The sequence below is a fragment of the Notamacropus eugenii genome, chromosome 6 (genome assembly GCF_028372415.1).
Source record: "Notamacropus eugenii isolate mMacEug1 chromosome 6, mMacEug1.pri_v2, whole genome shotgun sequence".
In the NCBI taxonomy this organism is placed as follows: Eukaryota; Metazoa; Chordata; class Mammalia; order Diprotodontia; family Macropodidae; genus Notamacropus; species Notamacropus eugenii.
In genome coordinates, this window is record NC_092877.1 from 94122219 (window position 1) to 94147866 (window position 25648).

Here is a 25648-nt window from a genome sequence, read left to right on the forward strand (position 1 = left end):
GCGTCCTTAGAGATTGTTGGAGTTTTGTTTTTCTTCAGCCATATGGTTAAACTATGAAAGTATTTTAAGACTATTCTTATTTTAGAAAGGTTACTTACATTAATTCTAGTGTGATATTGCTGATATTGTTTTTTAATGGCTTGTATATTTGTGAAGAATTTTAAAAAAACCCCAATTTGAAGTAATTGGAGAGTCATTGTGGACTAAAGAGCTGACCGCAGAGCCAGAACACCTGGGTTTAGTTCCTGCTTCTGACACATACTGATTTTGTGACCCAAGACAAGTAATTTAACCTGTCAGCATCCTAGGCAGTTCTTTAATACAGTAAGTTTCAGAGATGATGCCAACCCTCATTGGCAGAAGGAATTCCCTGTATGCAATGATAATACTATATTTGTGGACTTTGTGCCAGTTATGAATAATAGATAAATAATTCTTTTTCTGATGTTTATTTTTATGTGACTTAATCTGGGGCATAGAATTTTTTTTTAATGCTTGAGGTATTTAAACTATTTGGTTAGATAGAATTAATTTTTAAAGGCACTCTGTGTCATGGACAAACAGCAAAGGATGAAACTGGAAACTTTTATTTAGACTTCAATAAAACTTTAAGATTAAACAGGCACTAGGGAATAAATGGGCAATAATAATAATAAGGGCAATTGTATAAATGTTAACAAAAATTGTAGCAACTCTTTTAGCACATAGGAAAGCCAGCAGCTTTTAATAATACCCTGAGTAGCTTTATAGTTTACACTAAGCTTATGATTCGTGAATAGCTGTCACTGACTCATTACTGGTTTGACATTTTTTAAAATGGGAAAATAATTAGTATATTTTCTTTTTTTTTTTCCCTCCAAAAGGGTCTCTAACAGTTGAGGATTGTGTGGTTCATATAGATCTGAATCTGGCTAAAGTGATTCATGAGAAATGGAAAGAATCTATTATGGTTGGTAGGCCTCTTTCTTATGAAAGTTAATGTTATATCTATTTTGATTCTTTAGTTTCTATGCATTTTTATAAAATGACACATTGTAAATTAAGCATGAAAGGATACATGGATCTAGCCTACTGATTTTTCAGAGATGAGTTAACATTTTGCTGGTAAGTCTTTTAGGGATTTTTTTTCTCTTGTAACAATACATTTAACAATACATTAAACAATACAATTAATACTTTTAGTGATGAACCTGATTTAACAGTTTTTCATACAACTCATGATTTTTTTCTTAATTAAGGAGCAGTTTGTTACTCAGCATTAAAATTCACAAAGTCAATTTATTTAATTTAAAAAATTAAAATTCACCAGAATAGCTGTGTAAGTAGAAAGTAGTTTTGAAATTTTAAGATCAGTTATCATTTATATAGATTTTATAAAATGCCTATTTTTCTCTTTATAAGATTACTTCTTAAATGAACAAAGCTTTATTTATCCAGAACCTAATGTTAGAGATTACATGAGAAAAATCCTATATTTATTTTCAATAATGTTTTCTTTCATCCCCAAATTTTCTTTAGGAGCGACAAAGACAAGATGAAATATCACGGGTTTTGCATGCTAGAGGTAAAACATTTTTATCTGAGTAGTCCTTAAATTGTACTTCTCTTATGAATAAAAAAGAGATTGAAACATTGCCTGTCTTATTTTAAATTAATTATTGCAAAAGTGAAATATTATTTAAAGTAAGGAATTTTCAGAAACATTAACATCTAAATATTTTTTAAAAGAATATAAATTGAATAATGGTGAGATACCATTTTCATATTCCTAGAGAAGACCTTTAAACACTCCTATTATTAAAATTATAGTTTTACCTTGATAGTAATTCAGTTTACTACTTGACAGAAAAGATGTCAAGATTAAAATAACATTGAACTTGTCATAAATAATGTAAGTCTTTAATTGAGAAGTGTCATGGATATAAATATATTATTTAATGTGCTCACTGAGAAGCAAAAAAAGGTTATAGCTCTTGCCACAAGGTAACCTAGCAATCCTTGAACATTGTTTAATTTCAGAAGTCTATAGTGGTAATGAACAAACCCTAGATTGACTTCTTTGCTCTCATAATCTGCCAGTTGTTCATTCCATCCTTTTCTTTGGAGGCTTTCTTAATCTCTTCTCTTTTGTCTAGAACATGCCTTTTCTTCAGTTTTGCTCCTCACTGCATTTCAAGCTTGGGTGTCTCCTCTAATGTCTTTTATTTTTTTTTTTTTTACTCCTTTTTCACTCTTGTTGCTACTATTGTTTCCCTCATCAAATTATATCATATTTACTAATCTGTGTATAGTATTGAATCCCTCCATTCTTCCGCTCCCTCCGAAAGTATTTGTTCCATGTGGGCAAGAACTCTCTTGTTTCTGTCTTTGTCCTCAACATCGTAGGACAGTGTTTGCACGTGATATAGGTCCTAAATAAATGTCTGTTGTAAACTGAATTGAATGAAGACATGAGCCCTCTTCTCACATTCTAGTAGGGGACAGTAAGACATGAACACAAATAAGTACAACATGAAGTAGAATGAGAACCTTTTTTGGAAGTTCAAAGGCAAGTAATGATCAATTCTCACTGAAGAGGATCCAAGGAAAGGGGAGGTGGGCTTTCAGGAGGGGAATGTCAGCAGTGTTCTGTAATAGTGAGTTGTCAGGGGATATTCATATTTGTCCTTTTTCTTCAAATAAATAGGGTGTTACAGAGGGCTTGGTATAACTTTATTTGCAATAATGGGACTGTTAGTCCTTGTCATAAATACCAGTCCTATATTCCCTTCCAAAGTCGACAAACTTTTTTATGTTCTTATATTTGCAGAGCATAGTCTGAAAAATTAGGCTGAAATTGCACTTTCTTTGTGACTTTGCCTAAATTGTGCTGAAATTTTGAGAAAAATCAAACTTTTGTTGCTTTTGAAGATACTTCTGTTGTTGGGCATACAAATCCTGATACTCCTGAGCAAAAATCATCTCAGAGAACAGGCAGAAAACTGCTCAAGTGTCAGAGTCCGTCTGAGATGCCGCTCTTCATGGATCATTGGAACACTCAGACTAAGAAGGTTTCACTCCGAGAAATAATGTCAGAAGAGATCGCCTTACAGGAGAAACACGATATGGTAGGAGTGTCCGTTAGAATAAGGATTTAAGCCATTCTCTCAGATTACAAGTAGATTTTTTTTGCTAGGTATGTGGGTATGAAACAAATGATTTTTATAGTAATTGTTAACAGTTATTTAGTTTTACAGTTTGTAGTTCCTATAATCTGGTGTGTTGATTTGTGACCTAAGAGAATAAATATTTTTTTTGTTGTTGTCCATTGTTAAACTGGGGTTTTTAAAAGTCCTGTAAGGTAATTTTTATGATGTTTCAAATTCCCAAATTTGAATTTTTTAAAAACCCTTCTGTGTGGGGTTAAAAGAAATCTAATTTTACAATTGTTTGAACTGTATTTCCTTCATATTTATCTCTAGAGAAGCATGGGGATGTTTCTAGGGGGAGTCAACCTAAGAATTGAGTTCTTAAAATATAAATTTTAAATCCTAAAATCACTTCTAAGTTTTTACTTGTCTTTTTCATTTTTCATTTCATTTTTTCATTTTCAGTTTTTATTTTTATTGTTAGAGCTAATGTGAAAAGAACAGAAATCCTTAAAATGGTTTTCTTTTTCAGAATTTGAAACTTAAAAAAATTAGCTGTTGATAGCACAACTCTTAGATACTTGTTTAACTTGCAAAGCCCTCTGCTAAGCTCCCTTTCTTTCAAATTCAACATGTATTTATTAAATGATCACTGTGTACAGGGCATTGAGTTAATCATTGAGAGCCAAAACACAATTTAGAAGGACCTAGGAAGGAGAATCAAGACAGGAGACTCTAGAATGGGGAGCAAGGACGATAGTGGTTTATGTGCAGTGTTTTGTTTATTTTACTGCTTTTCTTCTGGTATCCATTGTTTTCTGAATTAGAAAATGGGTTTGTTTCCATTTCAAATAATCTAAACATCCATCCTCTTTTATAGAATGTCCCTTCATAGTAAGTAGTATTTACTCAGTCACTTTGATTCATGCACAATCAGTTGAGATATTCCTGGATTTTAATGAGATAAAGCCAAAAGCTTGGGCTGTAAATTCTGTAATCTTTCATAAAAGGAGGAAAGTTGTTTTCATTAAAACTTTTGTAAGTGGTTCCTTGATTTCAGGAATAGAGGCATATCTGCCTTAGTTAAAAAAGCAGACACACGAGAGACCAGGGTTGTTTTATGGAAAGACTACTAGATCTTGTGGAACCTGTAGTAGATCTGGAGCAATACATAGGATTGAGGTTCAAATCCTTCCTCTGATAACAAAGTACTTCTGTGACCTTGGGCAAGTCAGTTAACCTCAGGACTTCAGTATTTGGAAGATGAAGGTTTGATCTCTGAGGTGTTCTGTTCAATTTAGAATCTACAATCCTATGATCTTTTCCTGAGATTCTCTTAATACAGTTTGCCCCAATATGGCCTGATCCTTGCTCTTCAAAGAAACACTTTCTGTGCCATGAAGAAAAAAAAAATTTAACATGAACCGAATTGTTCAGAGGGAGCCATCATATCGAGTAATTAATGAAATTACGAATTTTAAATTCATTAATGAGGTCAGTAATGCTATGACCTAGGTGGTCATGTTGTACAAACTACTGTTATTTTCCCATAAGATTAATTTTAAAATAACATTATGTAGCCCAAGGTGAAAAATGACCCCTTTTTCTTTCGCAAAGCTACCTACTTTTTCCACTCATGGTCAGTTCCAGACATGTTTATAGCTCACATTATACATGTAAGGCACAATCCTAGTTGTTAGGAGAAGTAAAAAAATGAGTGAAACAGTTCTTGACATTGATAGGCTTACATTATAGTAGAAAGCAACACTACTAAGTAAGATGCAAAGTGTGATTATCTGTTATAGCTGCAAAATGCTGTGAAAACACTTGAGGCAAATGTCACTTCTATCTGAAAAGGATCAAACATGTAAATTATTTTTTCTGGATCTTGTGACTTTTTCTTGATGGTATGTTTAGACAAGTTTGAGGGAAAAAAAATCAGTCAAAAGTTCTTTAGTTTTTGTTGATCAGTGTACTTTTCACATTAGTTTACAGTCTATTTGATAACAAAGAATGAGACGGATACATATGACGATGATGAGAGTGATTGCTGTATTTTGGTATAGTAAGGGATAAGGGTAGGCTATGTAATCAATCCCCTATTAGCCCTTTGTACTTTCTGGACTAGATCCCTTTGTACTTGCAGCCTTGGTAGCAGCAGTTATCTTTCCTCTTTAAGAATTCCTCGGAATAATTTTTCCTTCTGTTCTCGAGAAATTGAGTTAGACAACTACTGTGTTGCAGAGCACTGACTGGTAGAAAGTTGATGTTTTTTGAATGTAGTTTTTCTATATAGCTCATTTGCCAGGACTGGAGAGGAGATTGAGTATCTTTTTTTTCCCTGAAAAATAAAAAGCCAAAAAATCCTCTTTCCATACCATGAATCAGCACTTCATACTAGTTGTTTATGAAAAAAAAAATAGATACACACATATATGTATTTATTGTGTGTGTGTGTTTGTATAATTCCTACATACTTTTAAATTTGTTTTGCTTATCTGTGCTTACTTATAAATTGTTCTCTTCTGTGCATTTTAAAAATTGTTAAACTTAGCCCTCCTTTTTTGGTTTCACTATTGCTAAATCTTCTTCATCCTCTACACCATACCCTCAATTTAAAATTGAGAGAAAGAAAGAAGAAAAAAACACCCTTTATAACAGGTAAGCAAAATGAATTCACACAGTGGCTATGTCAACAACATAGCTCTTTCTGCACTTCGAATAACTAATTAGTAAGCACCTGTTTTGGACACTGTACAGTCACAAGACACTTTTTTTGTGAATATTATTTAATTTTTTAATACACATAGTGAAATGAGGAAAAGTCTTGTGTTCTTTTTATGAACAAGGTTAAGAAAGTTATTCTGTAAAATAAGGGAGTTTAGATGGCCTCCTTAAGGCTTAGAAGTCCCTTCTACCTTCAAGTCAATAGTCCATATGTGACCTCTGTGTAATAATAATTATCCTTTGTTGAAGTAGTATAATTTTCATAGCATTGCTTTGGAAATAAAATATAGTTTTGTAAAAATAGATACAAGGTATAGTATCTGAAAAACAAGAGGTAGCAGGAATGGAATTCCCTACAGGGTTGATCTCACAGGTCTGGACACCGCTCCCTCCACTAAGAAAAGAAAAAAAAAGTCAACACAGTTATTAAACTTGAATGTATGTTCCACCTATTTAGGAGAAATGATAAAGATTGTGGAAGCATTAGTTATTTTCTCATTTTAGTAATTATAATCTTCAATCAGCAGTAAGAAATTATTATGGTGTAATAGTCTGTTTCAAAATAGCTGTGTTTTTACATCAGTGCAATTAGCAGTATGGCTAATTTTGTATTTTTGGTTTAGAAACAGGTACCACTTGTGTTTGAAAAAAATTGTGCTGCAAAACTGAAGGAGAAGCAACTGTTGAAGATGTTCCCAACCATTAACCAAAACTTTCTGATGGACATTTTCAAGGACAACAAGTAAGAGCTAAAATAATTTTCTGTAACTCATGATGTAACCGTGCGTAAAATATAGATGCTTTAAAATTTTTATCTGTTAATATAATCTCAAAATCAAAATGGAAATTTAGATACATTTTAATGTAGGTAGTACTATAGCCAGTTTTTACTGATTTGAAGAAATTCTATAAAGCCTTACTTTATAATATAAACTATTAGAAAAAATTAGATGTTAATGAACCCAAGGAATTGATTTGGTCACAACATTTTTTAAAAATACCTGATCTCAACTTCTTGAAGGTTACATATATATAGGTAATATATAGTTACATTCAGTGTTTGATTATTTGTACCAGTAAATTCAGTTGAGCACTCGTGTTAAATACCTATTATGTTCAAAGATACAAAAGAGTTACAAAGTGAATTATGACGTGGTCTCTGCTTGTGTCCTGCTGCGGGGAAAACAAATATAGTGTTGTGTGTGATTACAGAATGCACTAGGAAAATTGGAGAAGAGAGAGAATACTTTCAGCTGGGTGATTAAGAAACACTTCTCAGAGGAAAAGTCATGAAGGAAGAGAAAAATTTATACAAGTGAAAGTGTTGGAGGGTATTTTAGGCATGGGGGATGACCAGTACAAAATATTGCATCTGGCATGTTGTATTTGGCAAACGTCTGCCAGAGATGCAAGAAGTCAACTTAGTTGAGCAACAGAACTCCTCATCAATCACCAAAAGCACACTCTGCAACAAGCTTCATTAGAAACCTTGGGAGGAAGGACATCTAAATCCTTCAGTTCTAGAATTGGGAGTTCCTGTGGCCACATGTGTTCCTGGCAGATATGGCTTAGTACCATTGTAATTTTAAGTTTGTGTTAATCTCTACTCTGTATTTGTGGGAGAGGATAGGAATGTGAGCATATTTTGTGGAAAATTCTTTGTAAAAACGATTTTTGCTGTGCCATCTGAGTAAACGCTTTTGCTAAACAGCTGGGTCTCATGGCTGATTCTTCAGGGGAAGCACTCGCTAGGAGGGACTCTCTAGCTACAGGGCACAGGGTTACCCCTACAACTGAACTGCCGGTAGGAAAATGGGTTGGGGTGATTAGCCCAGAGGGTTACTTTAACAAGGAATAGAAAAACAAACAAAAGTAGGAGGGCTTTGGTTTACCTTCTGAAGCCTTTTTACCTTTGGCTTTGTGTTTATTTATATACATGCGTTTCTTTATGAGTGTTCTTTGTTCATGCTATTTTGGTTCTACAGATTGTGTTTGCAGAAAGATAATTTATTCTAATGCTTATTATAAATGGTATTTTCCCTTCATTGACAGTATTTACATTTTAACTCCACAGCTACTGTTTAGAACAGACAGTGCAATTTCTGAATTGTGTCCTTGAAGCAGATCCTGTAAAAACTGTTGTTGCCCAAGACTTTATTCATCAAAATGAAACTGCGTCTTCTTATAACACGCAGAAGTCTAAAGAGAAGAAGGTATAGTATGGTCTGCCTTGGAGGTGATGGCAAAGTCATTAGATGCTTTCTTATTTGCATCTGTGATGTCACCTGGGGAATCTACTGCAGATGCAAATCAGAATTCAAAACAGTGCCTTGACCCTTGTAGCAGTCTGGCCTGATTTCAGTGTGAATTTTTCAGAGGTGGGAAACATTTTTTGAACACAGACACGGACATAGATACAGAAAACAAATGATGATTTTGAATTTGAAATGAATTGACAGTAATTGATAATTGACAAACGGAAGTGATGGAATGCACTTCAGGCTTGGGGGATACGGGGGCAACCAGTACAAAGTGTTGTATTTAGCACGTTTGTGTTTAGCACATATCTACCAGACATGCAGGAAGTCAGCTTAGTTGAGTGACAGAACTACTGATTTCATCATCAACACCTTAGGGGAAAAAAAAGATCCAAGCCCTGCAGTTCAGTAGTTGAGAATCAGCATGGCCACATGTAATTTTAAAAAAATATTTTTACAGCCATTTGTTTCAACATTGCCAAAATTCTGCCCCCTCCCTTTTCTTCCCAGAGAGCCATCCCATATAACAGATCATTTTTTAGAGGAAAAAAAATTAGTGAAATCAAATCAGTAAATCAGAAAAAAATCTGAAAATGCATACAATGTATGTAATTTCCTGTATCTGCAGTTGTGAGGAAAAGTGTCTCTTCTTTGAGGCCATACTTGTTCTGTTTAATTTTGCACCATTCACTTTTGGTGTTTTGTGGTAGTTCTTTCTGTTATAGTCTCCTGTCTTTTGGTTTTGCTTACTTTATTTTGCATTAATTTATGTAAGTCTTTCCATGCTTCTGTATTAATATTTGTCTTATAGCTTGCAGTAATAGTCTGTTACACTCATACCATAATTAGTTTAGCCATTTCCCAATCAATTTGCAACTACTTTTTTCTTTTTTTTTAATATATAATTTATTTTTCAGTTCATGACATTCACTTCCACAAGAATTTGAATTTAAAATTTTCTCCCTATCCCTTACTCCAGGACAGCATGCACCCCATTCAGCCTTTCCTCTCCAGTCTGTCCTCCCTTCTATTACCCTTCTTCCACCCTCCTTCCTGTCTATTTTTCTTTTTTCTTTTTTTTCTTTTTTTATTTTTTTATTTAACTTTTAACATTTATTTTCACACAATTTTGGGTTACAAATTTTCTCCCCTTTTTTCCCCTCCCCCCCAGACCCAAGCTTTCTAATTGCCCCTGTGACCTATCTGCTCTCTCCTCTATCCTCCCTCCCTGCCCTTGTCTCCATCTTCTCTTTTGTCCTGTAGGGCCAGATAGCTTTCTTGACCCTTAACCTGTATTTCTTATTTCCCAGTCGTAAGAACATTACATTTGGTCCTAACACTTTGAGTTCCGACTTCTTTAGCTCCCTCCCTCTTTACCCCTTCCCCTTGGAAGACAGGCAATTCAATATAGGCCATATCTGTTTAGTTTTGCAAATGATTTCCATACTAGTTGTGTTGTATAGGCCTAACTATATTTCCCTCCGTCCTGTCCTGTCCCCCATTACTTCTATTTTCTTATGGTCCTTTCCCTCCCCATGAGTGTCGACCTCGTATTGCATTCTCCTCCCATGCCCTCCCCTCTATCCTCCCCCCATCCTGCTTGTGCCCCTGTTCCCCACTCTCCTGTATTATGAGATAGGTTTTCCTATCAAAATGAGTGTGCATTATATTCTTTCCTTTAGTGGAATGTGATGAGAGTAGACCTCATGTTTTTCTCTTGCGTCCCCTCTTTATCCCACCACTGATAAGTCTTTTGCTTGCCTCTTTTATGAGAGATAATTTGCCCCATATAACTTCTCCCTTTCTCCTCCCAATATTTCTCTCTCATTGCTTGATTTCGTGTTTTTTTTTTTTTTTAGTATATGATCCCATCCTCTTCAATTCACTCTGTGCACTCTGTCTCTATGTATATGTACGTGTGTGCATGTGTGTGTGTGTGTACTCCCACCCAGTGCCCAGATACTGAAATGTTTCAAGAGTTATAAATATTGTCTTTCCATGTAGGAATGTAAACAGTTCAACTTTAGTAAGTCCCTTATGATTTCTCTTTGCTGTTTGCCTTTTCATGGTTCTCTTCATTCTTGTGTTAGAAAGTCAAATTTTCTTTCCAACTCTGGTCTTTTCATCAGGAAAATTTGAAAGTCTTCTATTTCATTGAAAGACCATTTTTTCTCCTGAAGTATTATAGTCAGTTTTGCTGGGTAGGTGATTCTTGGCTTCAGTCCTAGTTCCTTTGACTTCTGGAACATCCTATTCCATTCCCTTCTATCCCTCAATGTAGAAGGTGCCAGGTCTTGTACTATCCTGATTGTATTTCCACAATACTTGAATTGTTTCTTTCTAGCTGCTTGCAATATTTTCTCTTTCACCTGGGAATTCTGGAATTTGGCCACAATGCTGCTAGGAGTTTCTCTTTTTGGATCTCTTTCATGCGGTGTTCTGCAGATTCCTTGAATATTTATTTTGCCTTCTGGTTCTAGAATCTCAGGGCAGTTTTCCTTGATAATTTCATGGAAGATGATGTCTAGGCTCTTCTTTTGATCATGGTTTTCAGGTAGTCCCAGAATTTTTACATTGTCTCTCCTCATTCTATTTTCCAGGTCAGTTGTTTTTCCAATAAGATATTTCACATTATCTTCCATTTTTCGAATCTGCGCGGTATGTTCTGAGATATCTGTCTTTCTCGAAAAGTCCAAAGCTTCCATCTGTACCATTCCAGATTTGAAAGATCTATTTTCTTCAGTGAGCTTTTGAATCTCCTTTTCCATTTGGTTAATTCTGCTTTTGAAAGCATTCTTCTCCTCATTGGCCCCTTGCACCTCCCTTGCCAGCTGAGTTAGGCTAGTTCTCAAGGTGCCAATTTCTTCAAGATTTTTTTGGTTCTCCTTTAGCAGGGAGCTGATCTGCTTTTCATGCTTCTCTTTCATCCCTCTCATTTCCCTTCCCAGTCTTTCCTCCACCTCCCTAACTTGATTTTCAAAATTCCTCTTGAGCTCTTCCATGGCCCGAGCCCATTGGGTGGGCTGGGACACAGAGTCCTCGATTTCTGTGTCTTTGCCTGATGGCAAGCCTTGTTCCTCCCCATCAGAAAGGAAAGGAGGAAGTGTTTTTCCTCCGATAAAGTACCCTTCAATAGTTTTATTTCTTTTCCCTTTTCTTGGCATTTTCTCCACCTAGTGGCCTGAGCTCTGAATGTTCTCCTCACACCCACCTCGCCTCCTGGTCCTCCCAGCCAGCGTTTGGGGACTGAGATTCAAATGCTGCTTCCCGCCTTAGGATTTTTGGCGGGGGCAGGGCTGCTATTCAGTGTGAGAATTAGGCTCAGGTGCTGAGGTCAGGGGCAGGGCCGCCTCTCTGGCTCAGTTCCCTCAGGAGGTTTATGCACAGACCTTCCACAATGGATCCAGGCTCCCGCTCGTTTGGGGAGCCCCTGTCCGCAGCCGCCTGTCAGCCCCCACCTCCCGGGGGGCCCGAGCCATGGGAGCACCTCACTCCCCTCTCAACCCGCCAAAGAGACTCTCTCACCCACCCCCGTCAGTCACCTGTTGGTGGGGGGCCCGTGCCGCTGCTGAAGATCCCGTCTCCGGAGCCCTTTCAGATCTGTGCCTCTCGGAGCCGTGGCCGCCGCCCCCGCCGCCGCAGGTCCGGGCTGGGCTCCGCGTCTGCAGCGCGATGGACCTTTTGCGAGAGGTTTGCTGGTCTCTCTGTGGGTGGGGGGACCTGCGTGGCCGCTGGAGATCCCGTCCCGTAGCTCTCTCGGATCTTTTTCTCACGGTGTCGCTGCCGCGGTATGGTTGCTCTCTGCTACCCGCCCTGGCGCCCAGTCCACGGTGCGAAGGACCCCCCTTGAGAGGTTTGCAGGTCTCTCCGGAACAGAAATCTCCCTTGCTCCAATGCTCCGTGGTCTCTGGGTGCAGAATTCGCCCTGGGTTAGTCCCCTCTGCCGTTCTGTGGTTTGTGGGTTCAGAGCTATGTGTATGTGCGTCTTTCTACTTCGCCATCTTGGCTCCGCCCCCTGTCTGTTTTTCTGTAGGACAAAATATATTTCTATACTCCATTGCCTGTATAGCTTAATTTCCAGTTGCATGCTAAAACAATTTTTAACATTGTTTCTTAAAGCTTTGAGTTCCATATTCCCTCCCCTCCCCCCCACCTTCATTGAGAAAACAAGCAATTCAGCATAGGTCATACATGTGTAACAATGCAAAACACTTCCCTAATATTTATGTTGTAAAAGACTAACCACATTTCCCTCTGTCCTATCCTGCCCTCCATTTATTCCATTCTCTTCCTTGACCTGTCCTCCCACAATAGTGTTTGCTTCTGATTGTACCTTTCCCCAGTTTGCTGTACCTTCTGTTATCTTCCCTCTCCTATCACCTTCCTCCTTGCCTTCCTGCAGGGTAAAATAGATTTCTATATGCAATTGAGTGTGTGTTATTCCCTCCTTAAGCCAAATCCCATGAGAGTAAGGCTCAATTATTTATTTCCTTTCATGTCCCCCCTCTTCCCCTCCATTGTAGAAGCTCTTTCTTCCTTCTTGTATGTGAGATGATTTGCTACATTCTACCTCTCCCTTTCTCTCACTCCTAGTACATTCCAGTCAATAGCAAATGTTATTTTATTTCTTTTAGGTATTCTCCTTTCATATTCAGCTCACCATGTGCCCTCTATGTATATGTGTGTGTATGTATATGTGTGTACACATGTATGCACACATGCACACATGTACATATACATATCCACACACATATAATATATACATATATACATACCTATACAAAGCTATATATATATATGTAAGCAGTTCACTTTAATGAGTTTCTTGAGGTTTCTCTTTCCTGTTTACCTTTTCATGTTTCTCTTGATTCTTGTATATGAAAGTTAGATTTTCTGTTCAGCTCTGGTCTTTTCAACGAGAATGCTTGGATGTCCTCTGTTTCATTGAAATTCAGTTTTTTCCCCTGAAGTATTATACTCACTTTTTCTGGGTAGATGATTCTTGGTTTTAATCCTATCTCCTTTGACCTCTTGAATTCCAAGCCCTTTGATCCCTTAGTGTAGAAGCTGCTAAATCCTGTGTTATCCCGATTGTATTTCCACAACACTTGAATTGTTTCTTTCTGGTTGCTTGTAATAGTTTCTCCCTAACCTGGGAACTCTGCAGTTTGGCTACAATATTCCTAGGAGTTTTCCTTTTGGGATCTCTTTCAGGGGGTGATCAGTGAATTCTTTCCATTCCTCTGGTTCTAGAATATCAGGGAAGTTTTTCTTGATAATTTCTTGGAAGATGATGTCTAGGCCCTTTTTTTAATCCTGATTTTCAGGTAGACCGATAATTTTTAAATTCTCTCTCCTGGATCTGTTTTCCAGGTCAGTTGTTTTTTCCAGTGACATATTTACAATTGTCTGCTATTTTTCATTCTTTTGGTTTTGTTTTATAATTTTTTGGTTTCTAATGAAGTCATTAGCTTCTATCTACTCCATTCTAGTTTTTAAAGAACTATTTTCTTCAGTGAGCTTTTGAACCTCCTTCTGCTTTTTAAAGCTTTCTTCTCCTTATTGACTTTTTGGACCTCTTTTGCCATTTGGGTTAGTCTATTTTTAAAGGTGTTGTTTTCTTCAGCATTTTTTGAATATCCTTTAGCAAGCAGTTGACTTGCTTTTCATGGTTTTCTTGCATTGCTCTCATTTCTCTTCCCAAGTTTTCCTCCACCTTTCTTACTTGATTTTCAAATTCTCTTTTGAGCTCTTCCATGGCCTGAGACCATTACATATTTTTTTTTGGAGGTTTTGAATGTAGAAGTTTTGAATTTGATGTCTTCCTCTGATGGTATGCTTTGTTCTTCATCCGAAAAGATGGAAGAAAAATACCTATTCACCAAGAAAGTAACCTTCTGTAGTCTCATTTTTTTTCCCTTTTTTGGGCATTTTCCCAGCCAGTTACTTGATTTTTTAGTCCTTTTGTCAAGTGGAGGGTATACTCTAGGGTCCTGTAAGTTCTCAGTTCCTCCAAGTTGGCCCAATCAAGGGAGAGGAGTTTACTCCCCTCCTGGGCTGTGCTCTGATCTGGGAGCAACCACAAGCACTCTTTCCTGCCCTGGAACTGTGAGTAGGATTCTCTTTCCAGAGCCTCCGCCACATCAGTGCTCCCCTTCACCTCAGGACGACCACTCAGGACTGAGATGTAGATTGGCTGCTCAATTACCCCAGGGTTTTTAGGCAGAGGATGCTGTCCCCATGGTGACTGCTATTGCCTTGGGGCTGGGAGCAGACCTCCCTCCCCTCTGATCCAAGTGAAAGAGCTCTCTCACTGACCTTTGAAACTGTCTTTGGCGTTTGTGGGTTGAGAAATCTGGGGAACCACAGCTGCTACCCTTGATTCTGTGCCTTGAAGCCAGCTCCAGTCCTGTCTGTGCTGTGCTACAGGGGCCACCCTGGGCTGTGCTCTGCTCCTCACCTGTTGCGATAGACCTTTCCTGTTGGCCTTCCAGGCTGTCTTGAGCTGGAAATCTTTTTCACTCTTATTATGTGGCTTCTGCTGCTCTAGAATTTTTTTAGTCATTTTTTACAGGTATTTTATGGGCTATAGGGGGAGAGCTAGAGCATATCAGTCTTTTGTCTACTCCACCATCTTGGCTTCGCCCCCAGTTTGCATCTACTTTGATTCCAGTTCTTTGTTTATCACTAAGAGTGTGCTGCTATGAATAGTTTAGTATAGATGCAGACTTACTTTTTACCACTGGTTCTAATCCTTATTTTTAAAAGTCTTTCTGAAAGATATTTTTTTGTCTTTATAATGAGCATAATTAAACCTTTATTTGTTTAGGGATCTTATCTGTGGAGCTGATAATTTTTTTTTGAGGACTTTGTGGTACCCTTTAATATGATCAGATACATTCCCCAAAACTAAGACTAAAGGTATGTTAGTGACCCTCATTTTCCGATTTACGATGTAGATGTAGCTCAGGTACTGAAAACAATATGACTCAAAAGTTATATACCATTTTTTGAAGAGGAATATGAAAAGAGCCAAGAGACACATGTAGTTTTTAACTTGAGGCTGTGTGGACTTAAACTGTGTTTCCTATTTTCCTTGTTGACTCATTGATTTTTTTCTTTTTTAAGACAAAGAAATCCAAAGAGACAGAAGATATACCAAGTGATCCATCTTTCCAGGATTTTGAGTACCCTAAGTATGATGACTACAGGGCAGAGGCTGTCCTTCACCAGCAAAAGAGATTAGAATGCTATAGCAAGGCAAAAGAAGCTTATCGCATGGGGAAAAAAAATGTTGCCACATTTTACGCACAGCAGGTAAAGTGGATAACTCCTTATTAGTGTTTTTTTTTTTTAACTTTTGTTCTTTTCTAAAATATTGTTGAAGCAAAATTTTTTTATATCACTAATAATAATGTTAGAGTTCTGCTTCTAATGTCATTGAGATGAGATGGTGAGACAAGAAGAAGGAAAAGAGAGGAGAACTTGAACCAAAAACAGGCAAGAAGCAAATTGTATAGGTGACTTGGAGAGGTTCATACTAGTGAGGTAGGTCAGAGATCAGATTTGTGGGAAGGAAATATTTGGGAGAAACTGAGGAAGGTTTGAAGGCAACAGTTGCCATAATTTAGGACAATTGGGTACCATATAAAAAGGGAGTAGAACCTGAAGAGAAGGATAATGGGAAGGTGATTCGCAAGATAAGGGAGCAAAGGTAAGTGGAACAGTTAGAAGGCAAGTGATAGAGTGGATTTGTGGGTGAGGCAAGTTGGTGAGATTTATTGTGCTAGGCTTAAGAGGATGTGGATGTAGCTGTAGAGTTGCTGATTCTAAGGGAAGGAAGTTAAATAGAGATGACACCTTATTTAGAGGTGGTAATTCTGATTTTAAAAAGACCTTTTAAACCGTTTTCTTTTTAAGAAAGCTCAAAAATTCAACCATTATGGAGATTCGGAGAAATTTTGCAGTGACTTGAGTTGATGGGTGAGATTTTTGTATTTCTCCCTCATCTGAGTGATAGTTATTTGTGTTCCTCATATAGGGTGATCTCCCTTATGAAGAAGAAAAGTATGAAGGAGCTAAAAAACCTCTGAATTCTATTGTTAGGGGAGTATTTCCTTAAGCAAATAAAAATGAAACTTCAGTGGACAAAAGAAATCAGAAGTGGAAGATATATCTCTGAGAGTTCATGGGATAAAATCCATTCAGAAGAAACAGGATAGGTAAAAGATGATGAGGGTGGGGTAGTATTATGTATTAAGAAAGTGAAGAAATCCAGGAATGAGAGGAGGGAAAGATGGCAAAAAGTATTTTTTGAGGTCAGGGGAGAGGAAAGGTTAGAGAAGGGCATTTATTTGTCCCAGTTTTTTTTTAAGAGGGAAAAGAACAGAGTCAGAAACCTTATAAACCCATGAGCCTTCAATTCTGGGAAAGTTCCAGAACGCATCATTAAAGAGAAGGTTGTGAACATCTAGAAGAGGAAGCAGTGATTACAAAAGAACCAGCTTGGCTTAGTCAAGGCCATGTCATCTCAAACTCAAATTATTTTTTTTTTGACAAGATTACTGCACTAGTAAAGGAGAGAATTGTGTGAATATGGTTTACCTAAGTTTTAGATAAATTTCTCTAGCTCCTTTTGTGGACAAGATGCAGAGATTTGAATTAGATGATAATACAGTTATATGGATTTACAACTAGATGGCCAGACTCAAAAAGTAGTTGTTAATGGTCCAGTATCAGTGTGACATGACGTTTCCAGTAGAGTACTCCAGGGACCTGTGTTTCTCCTTGTACTGTTTTAACATTTTTGTCAATGACTTGACAAAGGAATGAATGGTATGCTTATCAAACGTGCAAGTAAGGTATGCCAGAAGGAGTAACTAAGAAATGATGAGAGTCAGGAATAAAAAAGATCTTGACAGACAAGAGAATTAGGCTGAGTCTATTAATAGGAAGTTCACTAGGGATAAATACAGTCTAGTTGTTTTCATAAATATATCATGGGGTAACTTGATGTGACTGGAGTTCTGAAAAAAAGCAAACCTCAGTTTTAATAAATAAGAAGCTCAGTGTAATGATAAAGGCTCATGTTTGTATAGGGCTTTAAGATATACTAAATGCTTTACAATCATCTCATTTGATCCTCACAATCTTGGGAAGTTGGTGTTTTTATTATCCTTGTTTCACAGATGAGGAACCTGAGACAGAGAGGACAAGTGACTTGCCCAGGGTCACATAGTGAGCGTCTGAGGCTGGAATTGAATTCAGGTCTTCCTAACTGTGAAGTCCAACACTCTGTTAGTGTGATGTGACATCTAGCAATGCTAATACGATAATGGAGGTCCTGTTGTACTCTTCTCCTGTTAGGCCTCTCCTGTCATTTCTGAATACCATTGTTTAATAAAGACATTGATAAGCTGGACAAGTGTCCTGAGGAGGTTAGTTACGGTGCTGAAGGAACTGAACATGCTTAGCCTGGAGAAGAGGAGACTCAGAAGGGACATGACAGCTCTGTGTTTGAAGGGCTAGCCTATGGTGGAGTGATTAGACTTGTTCAGTTTGGTCCCAAAGGCTGAAACCAGGAGCAATAGTGAGAGGCTGAAATGAGGGCAATTGAGGTTTCACATCATGAAGAACTTCTTAACAATTTGAGCTGTCCAGGAAAGGAGTAAGGCTACCTGGAGAGGTAGATGACCCTTGTGAGCTATGTTATAGTATGTTATAGTGGGTGTTTCATTTGTGTTTAGATTGGACTTCATAATTCTATAAGTTATTTACATAGAATACTATAAATGTTGTTTGGTTGTTTGTCATGTCTGACTCTTCATGACCTCATATAGGATTTTCTTGGCAGACATACTGGAGTGGCTTGCCATTTCCTTCTCCAGATCATTTTACAGATGAGGAAACTGAGGCAAACGGTGAAGTGACTTGTCTTGGGTCACAGGGGTAGTAAGTGTCTGGGGCCAGATTTGAACTTAGGACTTCTGACTCCAGGCCCTGCTTTCTATGTACTGTGCCACCTACCTGCTCAATAGTTTGTTGTTTAATCATTTTAGTCATGTCCAACCTTTCATGACTGCATTTGGCATTTCCCTTGGGAAAGATACTGGAGTGGCTTTCCATTTCCTTCTCTAACGCATTTCACAGATGACGAAACTGAGGCAAAACAAGATTGTGACTTGCCCAGGAACACACTGTGAGTAAGGATCTGAGGCCAGATTTGAACTGAGGTCTTCCTGACTCCAGGCCCAGTAATATATCCACTATGCCTCCTACCTGCCCATAAATAAAATAACTCATCTTATCAACACCTGAATATTTCATCTCCTTTAAAATGATTAGTGCGTAGATTTTTTTTTTGTTTGAATACTTTTATATTTTAGACTTGGATCGGTTAATGTTTATTCTTTAAACAGAATTAACATTAATAAATATTTATTTGAGGTTGGATGTTGTTGTCATTATGTAGTGTTGTATTGAGTTCTTAATAATGTATGTTCTATTAAAAAGTTCCCACAAACTCTTACCTCATTTTCCTTTCTTTTTAAAAAAATTTATTTTTAGTTTCCAACATTCATTTCCACAAGATTTTGAGTTCCAGATTTTCTCTTCATCTCTCCTCTTCCCCCACCCCATAAGGCCTTGCATTCTGATTACTTCTTTTCCCAATCTGCCCTCCCTTCTCTTATCCCCATCTTCTCTCTTTTCTTGTAGGGCAAGATAGATTTCTATGCTCCACTACTTGTATTTCTTATTTCCCAATTGTATGCAAAAACAATTCTCAACATTCATTCCTTAAACTTTGAGTTCCAACTTCTCTCCCTTCCTCCCTTCCCACCCATCCCCACTGAGAAAGCAAGCTATTCAATATAGGCTATGTATATGTGTGTAGTTTTGCTTGAGACTTCCATAATAGTCATGTTGTGAAAGACTAACTATATTTCCCTCCATCCTATCCTGCCCCCCATTTATTTTATTCTCTGTTTAGACCTTGTCCCTCCCCTAGAAGTGTTTACTTCCAATTACTCCCTCCTCCCATTTGCCCTCCCTTCTATCATCCTCCCCATCCTGCTTATCCCCTTCTCCCCTACTTTTCTGTAGTGTAAGATAGATTTTCATACCAAATTGAGTGCATGTTATTCCCTCCTTAAGCTAAATGTGATAGGAGTAATCTTCACTTTTTCCCTCTTACCATATTTCATTAAATACATGTGTTAACAATTTTGGGCATAAATTTTGTTTTCAGTTCTTTCGCTACTACAGAGAGTTCTACTATTAATTATTTTGTTTATGGGACCTGTATCACTAAGGTGGCACGTCAAATATGTCAATGGATAGACATTTTGGTCACTTTCTTAGCTTAATTCAGAGTTGATTTCCAAAATTTCCAACATCAGTCCATAGCCTCACCATTATTGTGCTTACCTTTCTATAGGTCCTCCACCATTGACTTTTCCCATGTTTTGTCTTCTTTGCCCACTTATTGAGTATAAATTAAAGTCTCAGAATTGTTTTGATTGAATTTCTCTTTATTTGTGATTTGGAGAAGTCTTTCACATGGTTGTTAAGAGTTTCATTATTGTTTATTCGCATCCTTTGAATTCTTAAACATTAGGGAATGGTTTTTGGTTTTATGTATTTGTTGTTAAGTTGCCTGTGTACCTTGGATTTTAAATCCATCAGAGGCATGGCCTAGTGCATAGAGCGCTTCTTGGATTTGGGGTCAGGAAGATTATTTTTGAGTTTGGTGATTGCCTCTGACCATTTCTAGATTGAGTTCTCTACCTGACCATAGTTGTGAAAGTTGCTTTTTTTGGTTCTTTACAATGGTAGAACTTTTGCCATTCATATTGCATATCCATTTTGAGCTTATTGTGGTATAAGATGCTCTAAACATAACTTTTAGAAAACTGCTATCCAGTTTTCATTACAGTTCTTGTCAAAATTTCCTTAGTAATTTTTGTTTTCCTGTTTATCAAGCACTGTAATATCAAGGAATATTAAATACTAAAATTGAGACAGATATTACTAATCTTCAATCCATGAACATTAACGTCTCTTTTAAAAAGCGTTTCTTGTTGCAGCCACAGCCCCCTGTTCATTTTAGGCATCAGTTCTCTGATTGTGATAAAGAGATGTGCAGGCAGCAAACAAGTGTGAGAAGCATTAGAAAGAATGGCAGCTGCGTGCCTGTTTCTTGGGATTTCACTGGCGGCCTACGTAGTTATTCTTTCAGAAAGTATAATGTATCTAATGTATGTAATTCCCAGGTCAAAAGTATTTTGTTTCCGGGGGCAGAGGTATGGGTTTGGATTGTATTTATTTAGTCTCATTCTAAGTTTATTGCTTTCTTAACTCAATAAACATACAGCAGAGGAAAAAAAATCCTTAATCATTGAAGTGGATTTTATTAGCTCTTTAAAATAAAGTTTTTTAGTAGGATTTTTAAAAAAGTGTATCTGTGTATATGGGAGCCTTTGTAGTATTTTTAATTTTAGCTTCGTTTGTCTTGCTCCTCTTTGGCCAGCCTTTTCTTGTGGTTCCTGTTCGTTTCTTTCGTTATGCTAAGGAGAAAAAAGTCATTTGTTTCAATTGGTGACATTTATATAATTAAAGGGTAGTCTCCATGAGGAAAAGATGAGAGAAGCCAACCATCTTGCTGCTGTGGAGATATTTGAGAAAGTCAATGCGTCCCTCCTACCACAGAATGTTTTGGACCTACATGGACTCCACGTAGATGAAGCCATAAATCATTTAATAACTGTATTGCAACAAAAAACTGAAGGTAAATGTTTAGTAATCACTTTTCAAAAATGTTGATTTTGCTTATTTTTGCATATTCATGGAAAATTAGAGGGTCTGTATTTATATGCTGATGATCACTAAACGGTATATAAATAAAATTTGTATTACTTTCCCTATTTAGTGGCTCCCTTTTGAAAAATATTCCTCTTTGGCATTCATGGAGATACTTACTACTTTTCTGCATCTTTCTTGCATTTATTGCATCTATTTCTTATTTCTTGCATCTATTCTAGTTCATTGTTTCTTAATGTCAGGCCACTTATAAGTCTGATAACTCTGCAACTTGAAAAGAACTTTCATAAATCTCATAGATCTTTTGGTGTGTTGGAAATGAAAAGAACATAGGCACAATAACTGAAAATCATGAAATTGTTCCAAAAAGCATTTTGGTGAAACTCGAAAGTCATTAAGGCATAGCTCTAGAACAAGCTGGGTATTTCATCTTCCCTGCCTTTCTGTCTTTAACTTAAGTAAATGAAGCAACCTGGTTAGGCTAAACATTTCCTGAGAATTCATATAATATTCTCATATATCTTCTTTGGGACCAGTTTTATATTTTGTAACACTCATTTTCTTTTTAAAAATATTTGTTTTTGACTATAATTTTTCAGTTAATAATTGTTTTTTAATTGATCTATCCTCTTGTCTTACCTCTTTCCTCTTAGTTGAGTAAATAAAAAAAATTTAAGCCCATAGTTGTATAATTTGGCAAAACCAATTCCCATATTAGCCATGTTCAAAAACGTGTCTCTGTCTTTGCATTTTAAGTTCATTATCATGTTAGCAGGAGGTGACTTTTAAACTTCCTCTTTTAGACTTATAATTAGACTTATTCTTTTGTTTTATAATTGTATTCATCAGAGTTCTAAAGCCTTTTAAAGTTGTTTTGTCCTCTGTGATGTTATTAGAATAAATTGTTCTACATCTACATCAGTTTGTAGAGATCTTCCCAGTTATCTCCCAAATTGTTCATTTCATCATTTCTATGGCCCAGTAATATTCCATTACATTCATAATCCACAATTTCTTTAGCCATTCCCCAGTAGTAGTGTTCCTTTAGTTCCTCTTTTGTTCCCAATTTTTGTCTGTAATGAAAAGACTTAACAAATTCTAAATATATTTGTGCCTATAGATTATTTTCCTCTTGTTTTATTTTGGAGGATAGCCCTAGAAAGGGCATACTTGCTTCACCAGAAGATGGAAGTATAGACCAAGTAAGAATATGACAAAACACCAGATGGCCAGGGTAGCGTGAACCCTGGGGGAATGGGGTCATTTAGTTCCAGGCTAGTTGTCCCAGTGTTGTGGGAAAGGGGAGTTTGGGTATATTCCTAGTAAACAAAGAGATAGTGGTAGGAGCTGAACTTGTTATTTCATTGCTGGACAATCCCAAGGTAAGGAGCTGAACTTGTTATTTCATTGCTGGACAATCCCAAGGTAAGCCAGGCGGCACAATGGACAGAGCACTAGGCTTGGGATCAGGAAGACCTGAGTTCACATCCAGCCTCAGACACTTACTGGCTGTGTAACCTTGGGCAAGTCACTTAATCTGTGTTTGCCTCAGTTTCTTCTTGTCTAAAATAGCAATAATAATAGCACTTGCCCCACAGGGCTTTTGTGAGAAACTAATGAAATGAAAAGGCTGCTCTTAAAGCTAGAAAGACTTGGATTCATGTCCTGCATCGAATCCAAGTCTTTTAGCTTTAAGAGCAGCCTTTTATCCACTGAATCGTGTTTAGTAGAACAATAATAGCTAACATTTACATACTGACTACTGAGCAAATCACTTGACCCTTCACAGTGGTCTAGAATGCTTCTCTTGATCAGATTCAGTCTCCTACCTCAGACCCCGTGTTCCTGGAATATACTATAAATCCATTTATTGTAGCTGAGGAGTCTTCAGTTGTGTCCGACTCTTTGCGACCCCATTTTTTGAACAAGTGTCGACATTGTTACTACTAGCAATAAGTAAGTGATGCTCCTCTGCTTCAGAGCAAAGGGGATGTGAGAAGATTTAAAGAAGGATATGGACTTTCCTCTCCTTTCTTCAGTCCTTTATTCTTTGAGTGAATTTCTTTGAAGATTCACCAAATGTGGAATTTGGATAAAACATGCATTTTTTATGAATTTTTTTTTGGTTTTGTTTGTTGCATATGTCAGTCATTGCAGAAATGTTTTTAGATAGGTAAGTGTGGATCTGTTATATGTCATGACCTCCTTTGTGACAGTGAATTTTAACAGTTGTAATTCCTTTTGTAACAGAGCATAAGCAGAACGGTGGTAAACCATATCTCTCTGTAATTACGGGAAGAGGAAACCATAGCCAGGGAGGCGTTGCTCGAATCAAACCAGCAGTCATTAAATACCTCACAAGCCACAACTTCAGGTGAGCTTAGATTTCTGTTGTAGATAATGAAACTTGCATATATAATCAGGTAAACACTGATGTTTGTTCAAAATAGGTTCTCGCATAGGTATGTTGAAATTAACTATACTAATCCTATTGCAGTATTTCATGCCACAAATCATGCACATAAATAAAAATAGGGGTTTATATCTCTTTGCATGTTTCATTACTAATCTATTTCCAGCGGTAGTAAGAATTTAAAAAAAAAAAGCAGAACACATATATTGTGTCTCATACTAATCAAGTGAGTGGTAATATTTTGGAAGTTCATATTATTGGAGAAAGATTTACTGAAGATGTTTTCTAAAATGAAAGATTAAGATTATACATCATAATATAGGTTTGCTGTTGGCTTTTCCCATATTTTGAAGGTCACGTATTACTTGGTGACTGAAATGGTGAAAAAAGATGAAAATATCTATTTGAAGACAGATGTGCAGATTAGTCAGCACTTTCATCAGTGTGGTATAATTGTAAATGTTACTTCTTTGTAATAAAATTATTTAGTATTTATACTAAAGAATATTCACTCTGAGGGTGAGAAGTAATATTTCAGAATTAATTTTGGAAAAGGAGTCATTCAGCCATACATGGTATCATTAATTAGGAATCTCTTTTACTGACTAATGTTACTGTTTACTTTTCTGTTGAACAAAGTTCAAGGCCAGCAGGATCTGAGGACTTTATTCCTTTTGCCTTCCTGCTGGCATTGACCTTTCATGAGTGACTCCTTCTGGGGACTGACGTCTTATTTGAAGACAGTCTAACTGCAAATAACTATGATCTTATCCTTCATTTCTTCCTTCCTGAATTTAGAGGTATAATTCAGGTCTGATAGTTGAGAAAATTGGACTGACTTAGCAGGATTCAGGTAGAGGTGCTAACTCCTGTTTCTGAATCGTATTTAATTTGTCATTAGAGGAAGTGAAAATTAGTGATGTTAAAATCACAGAACTTGAGGACTTGAAAGGGACCTTAAATGCCACCTAGTTCTTCACCTTGTGCATATGAGGAAAATATCCAGTGTGTGGCAGAGCATGGAGTGGACTCTGAATTCCTAAATACTTTATTAGAGATTCTTTCCATTGTATCATGCTCATACTCTTAATATGTTGAACAGAGGCACTTTGAGATGAAGTTGATAAGGGGATATTTTTAAGTCTATTAAGTAAGTATTTTCAATCTATTCCTTCTTGTTTTGCAGGTTCTCTGAAATTAAACCAGGGTGCTTGAAAGTTATACTGAAGTAAACAGCTGACATTTTTTGTTGTTATTATTGTTAGAACTTGTACTGAAACATTTGCAGCAGTTGAAATTGACTTTACTGTTATACAAATATTTCCTTGGGAATACTTTCCACTTTTACAGTGAAATAATTTGTGATGTTTTTCAGAACTTGAAAGAATCTTACTTTTTTTACTGTCTAATGCCAAATATATTGCCTATCAAAGATCAAAAAAAATACAGCATCCTTATTGATTACAGAATTTTAAAGAAAGCTATGTTTGATTACCATTTAAAAGTTTGATGACCCCCTCAATTCTACTTTCAGGTAGAAAATAAAAACTTTGTATTGCTATTTTAACATTTACACAATATCTATAGACTTCCAGGTGGTATGGAGAGTACTAGAAGGGTATGGTTCCTACCTATCAAAATTTTGTTCAAAAAAAAAAAAAAGACAGCAGTCATATTTGAATTTGACACATAAGTCAAACATCGTATTTGTTGTCATTTTGTTCTGCCATATGCCACAAGAGACTACTGGGAGCTTTTTTTCTGACTTGTGGGATCTCTCTTTCCTTTATCCTGTGTACATCATGGGTGAAGAAAGGGCAGGTAGATAGGTAGGTAGGGACCCTTCCCATCAGTCTTTCTCATGCTCTCCTTTGCACCTATTTTGATAAGTCAGGAATGTTTAAAAAAATGTTTATACAGACCTTGTTACTGGGACATATTCTTTGTTGCGTAAATAAAATGGCCCCTTAAATATAGTATTAAGTATTTTCATTTCTGTTTAATATGGGTAAATTTAGAAAACATTCTTAACTCTAAATGATTTAAAGGAAAACCTTAAAGCTAAAGTTTTAACCATATTAAACATAATCCTTGATGTTTTCTCAAAGGAAAATTCCATAGATTTGCTCTGCTCATGTGAACTAGTTGTACATACATACTTTTCTTTCTTTGTAATTATTTTCCATTATGCTGCTTTGAGCCGAGAAAATTTAAGTGTAATTTTCATTATGGAATTTATTCTCCATTATAGCATCTTTTCAAAAAAAATTATTGTAGCATGATAAATAGGTTTGTGTTATTTT

At 36.7% G+C, this 25648-nt stretch overlaps 1 protein-coding gene across 4 annotated transcripts in view; it reads left to right on the plus strand.

Moving 5' to 3' along the window:
• The window catches only part of N4BP2 (NEDD4 binding protein 2), a 64570-nt gene extending 39253 nt beyond the window's left edge, over positions 1–25317 (plus strand). For all 4 annotated transcript variants that reach the window (XM_072620543.1, XM_072620541.1, XM_072620544.1 and 1 more), the window contains 9 exons: positions 864–949; positions 1519–1564; positions 2911–3107; positions 6479–6597; positions 7930–8068; positions 15242–15430; positions 20732–20900; positions 23183–23306; positions 24532–25317. In XM_072620543.1, the coding sequence (XP_072476644.1) occupies positions 864–949; positions 1519–1564; positions 2911–3107; positions 6479–6597; positions 7930–8068; positions 15242–15430; positions 20732–20900; positions 23183–23306; positions 24532–24577 (1115 nt within the window). In that variant the 3' untranslated portion in view covers positions 24578–25317. The remainder of the gene's footprint in view (positions 1–863; positions 950–1518; positions 1565–2910; positions 3108–6478; positions 6598–7929; positions 8069–15241; positions 15431–20731; positions 20901–23182; positions 23307–24531) is intronic.
• The last annotated feature ends 331 nt before the right edge of the window (positions 25318–25648 follow it).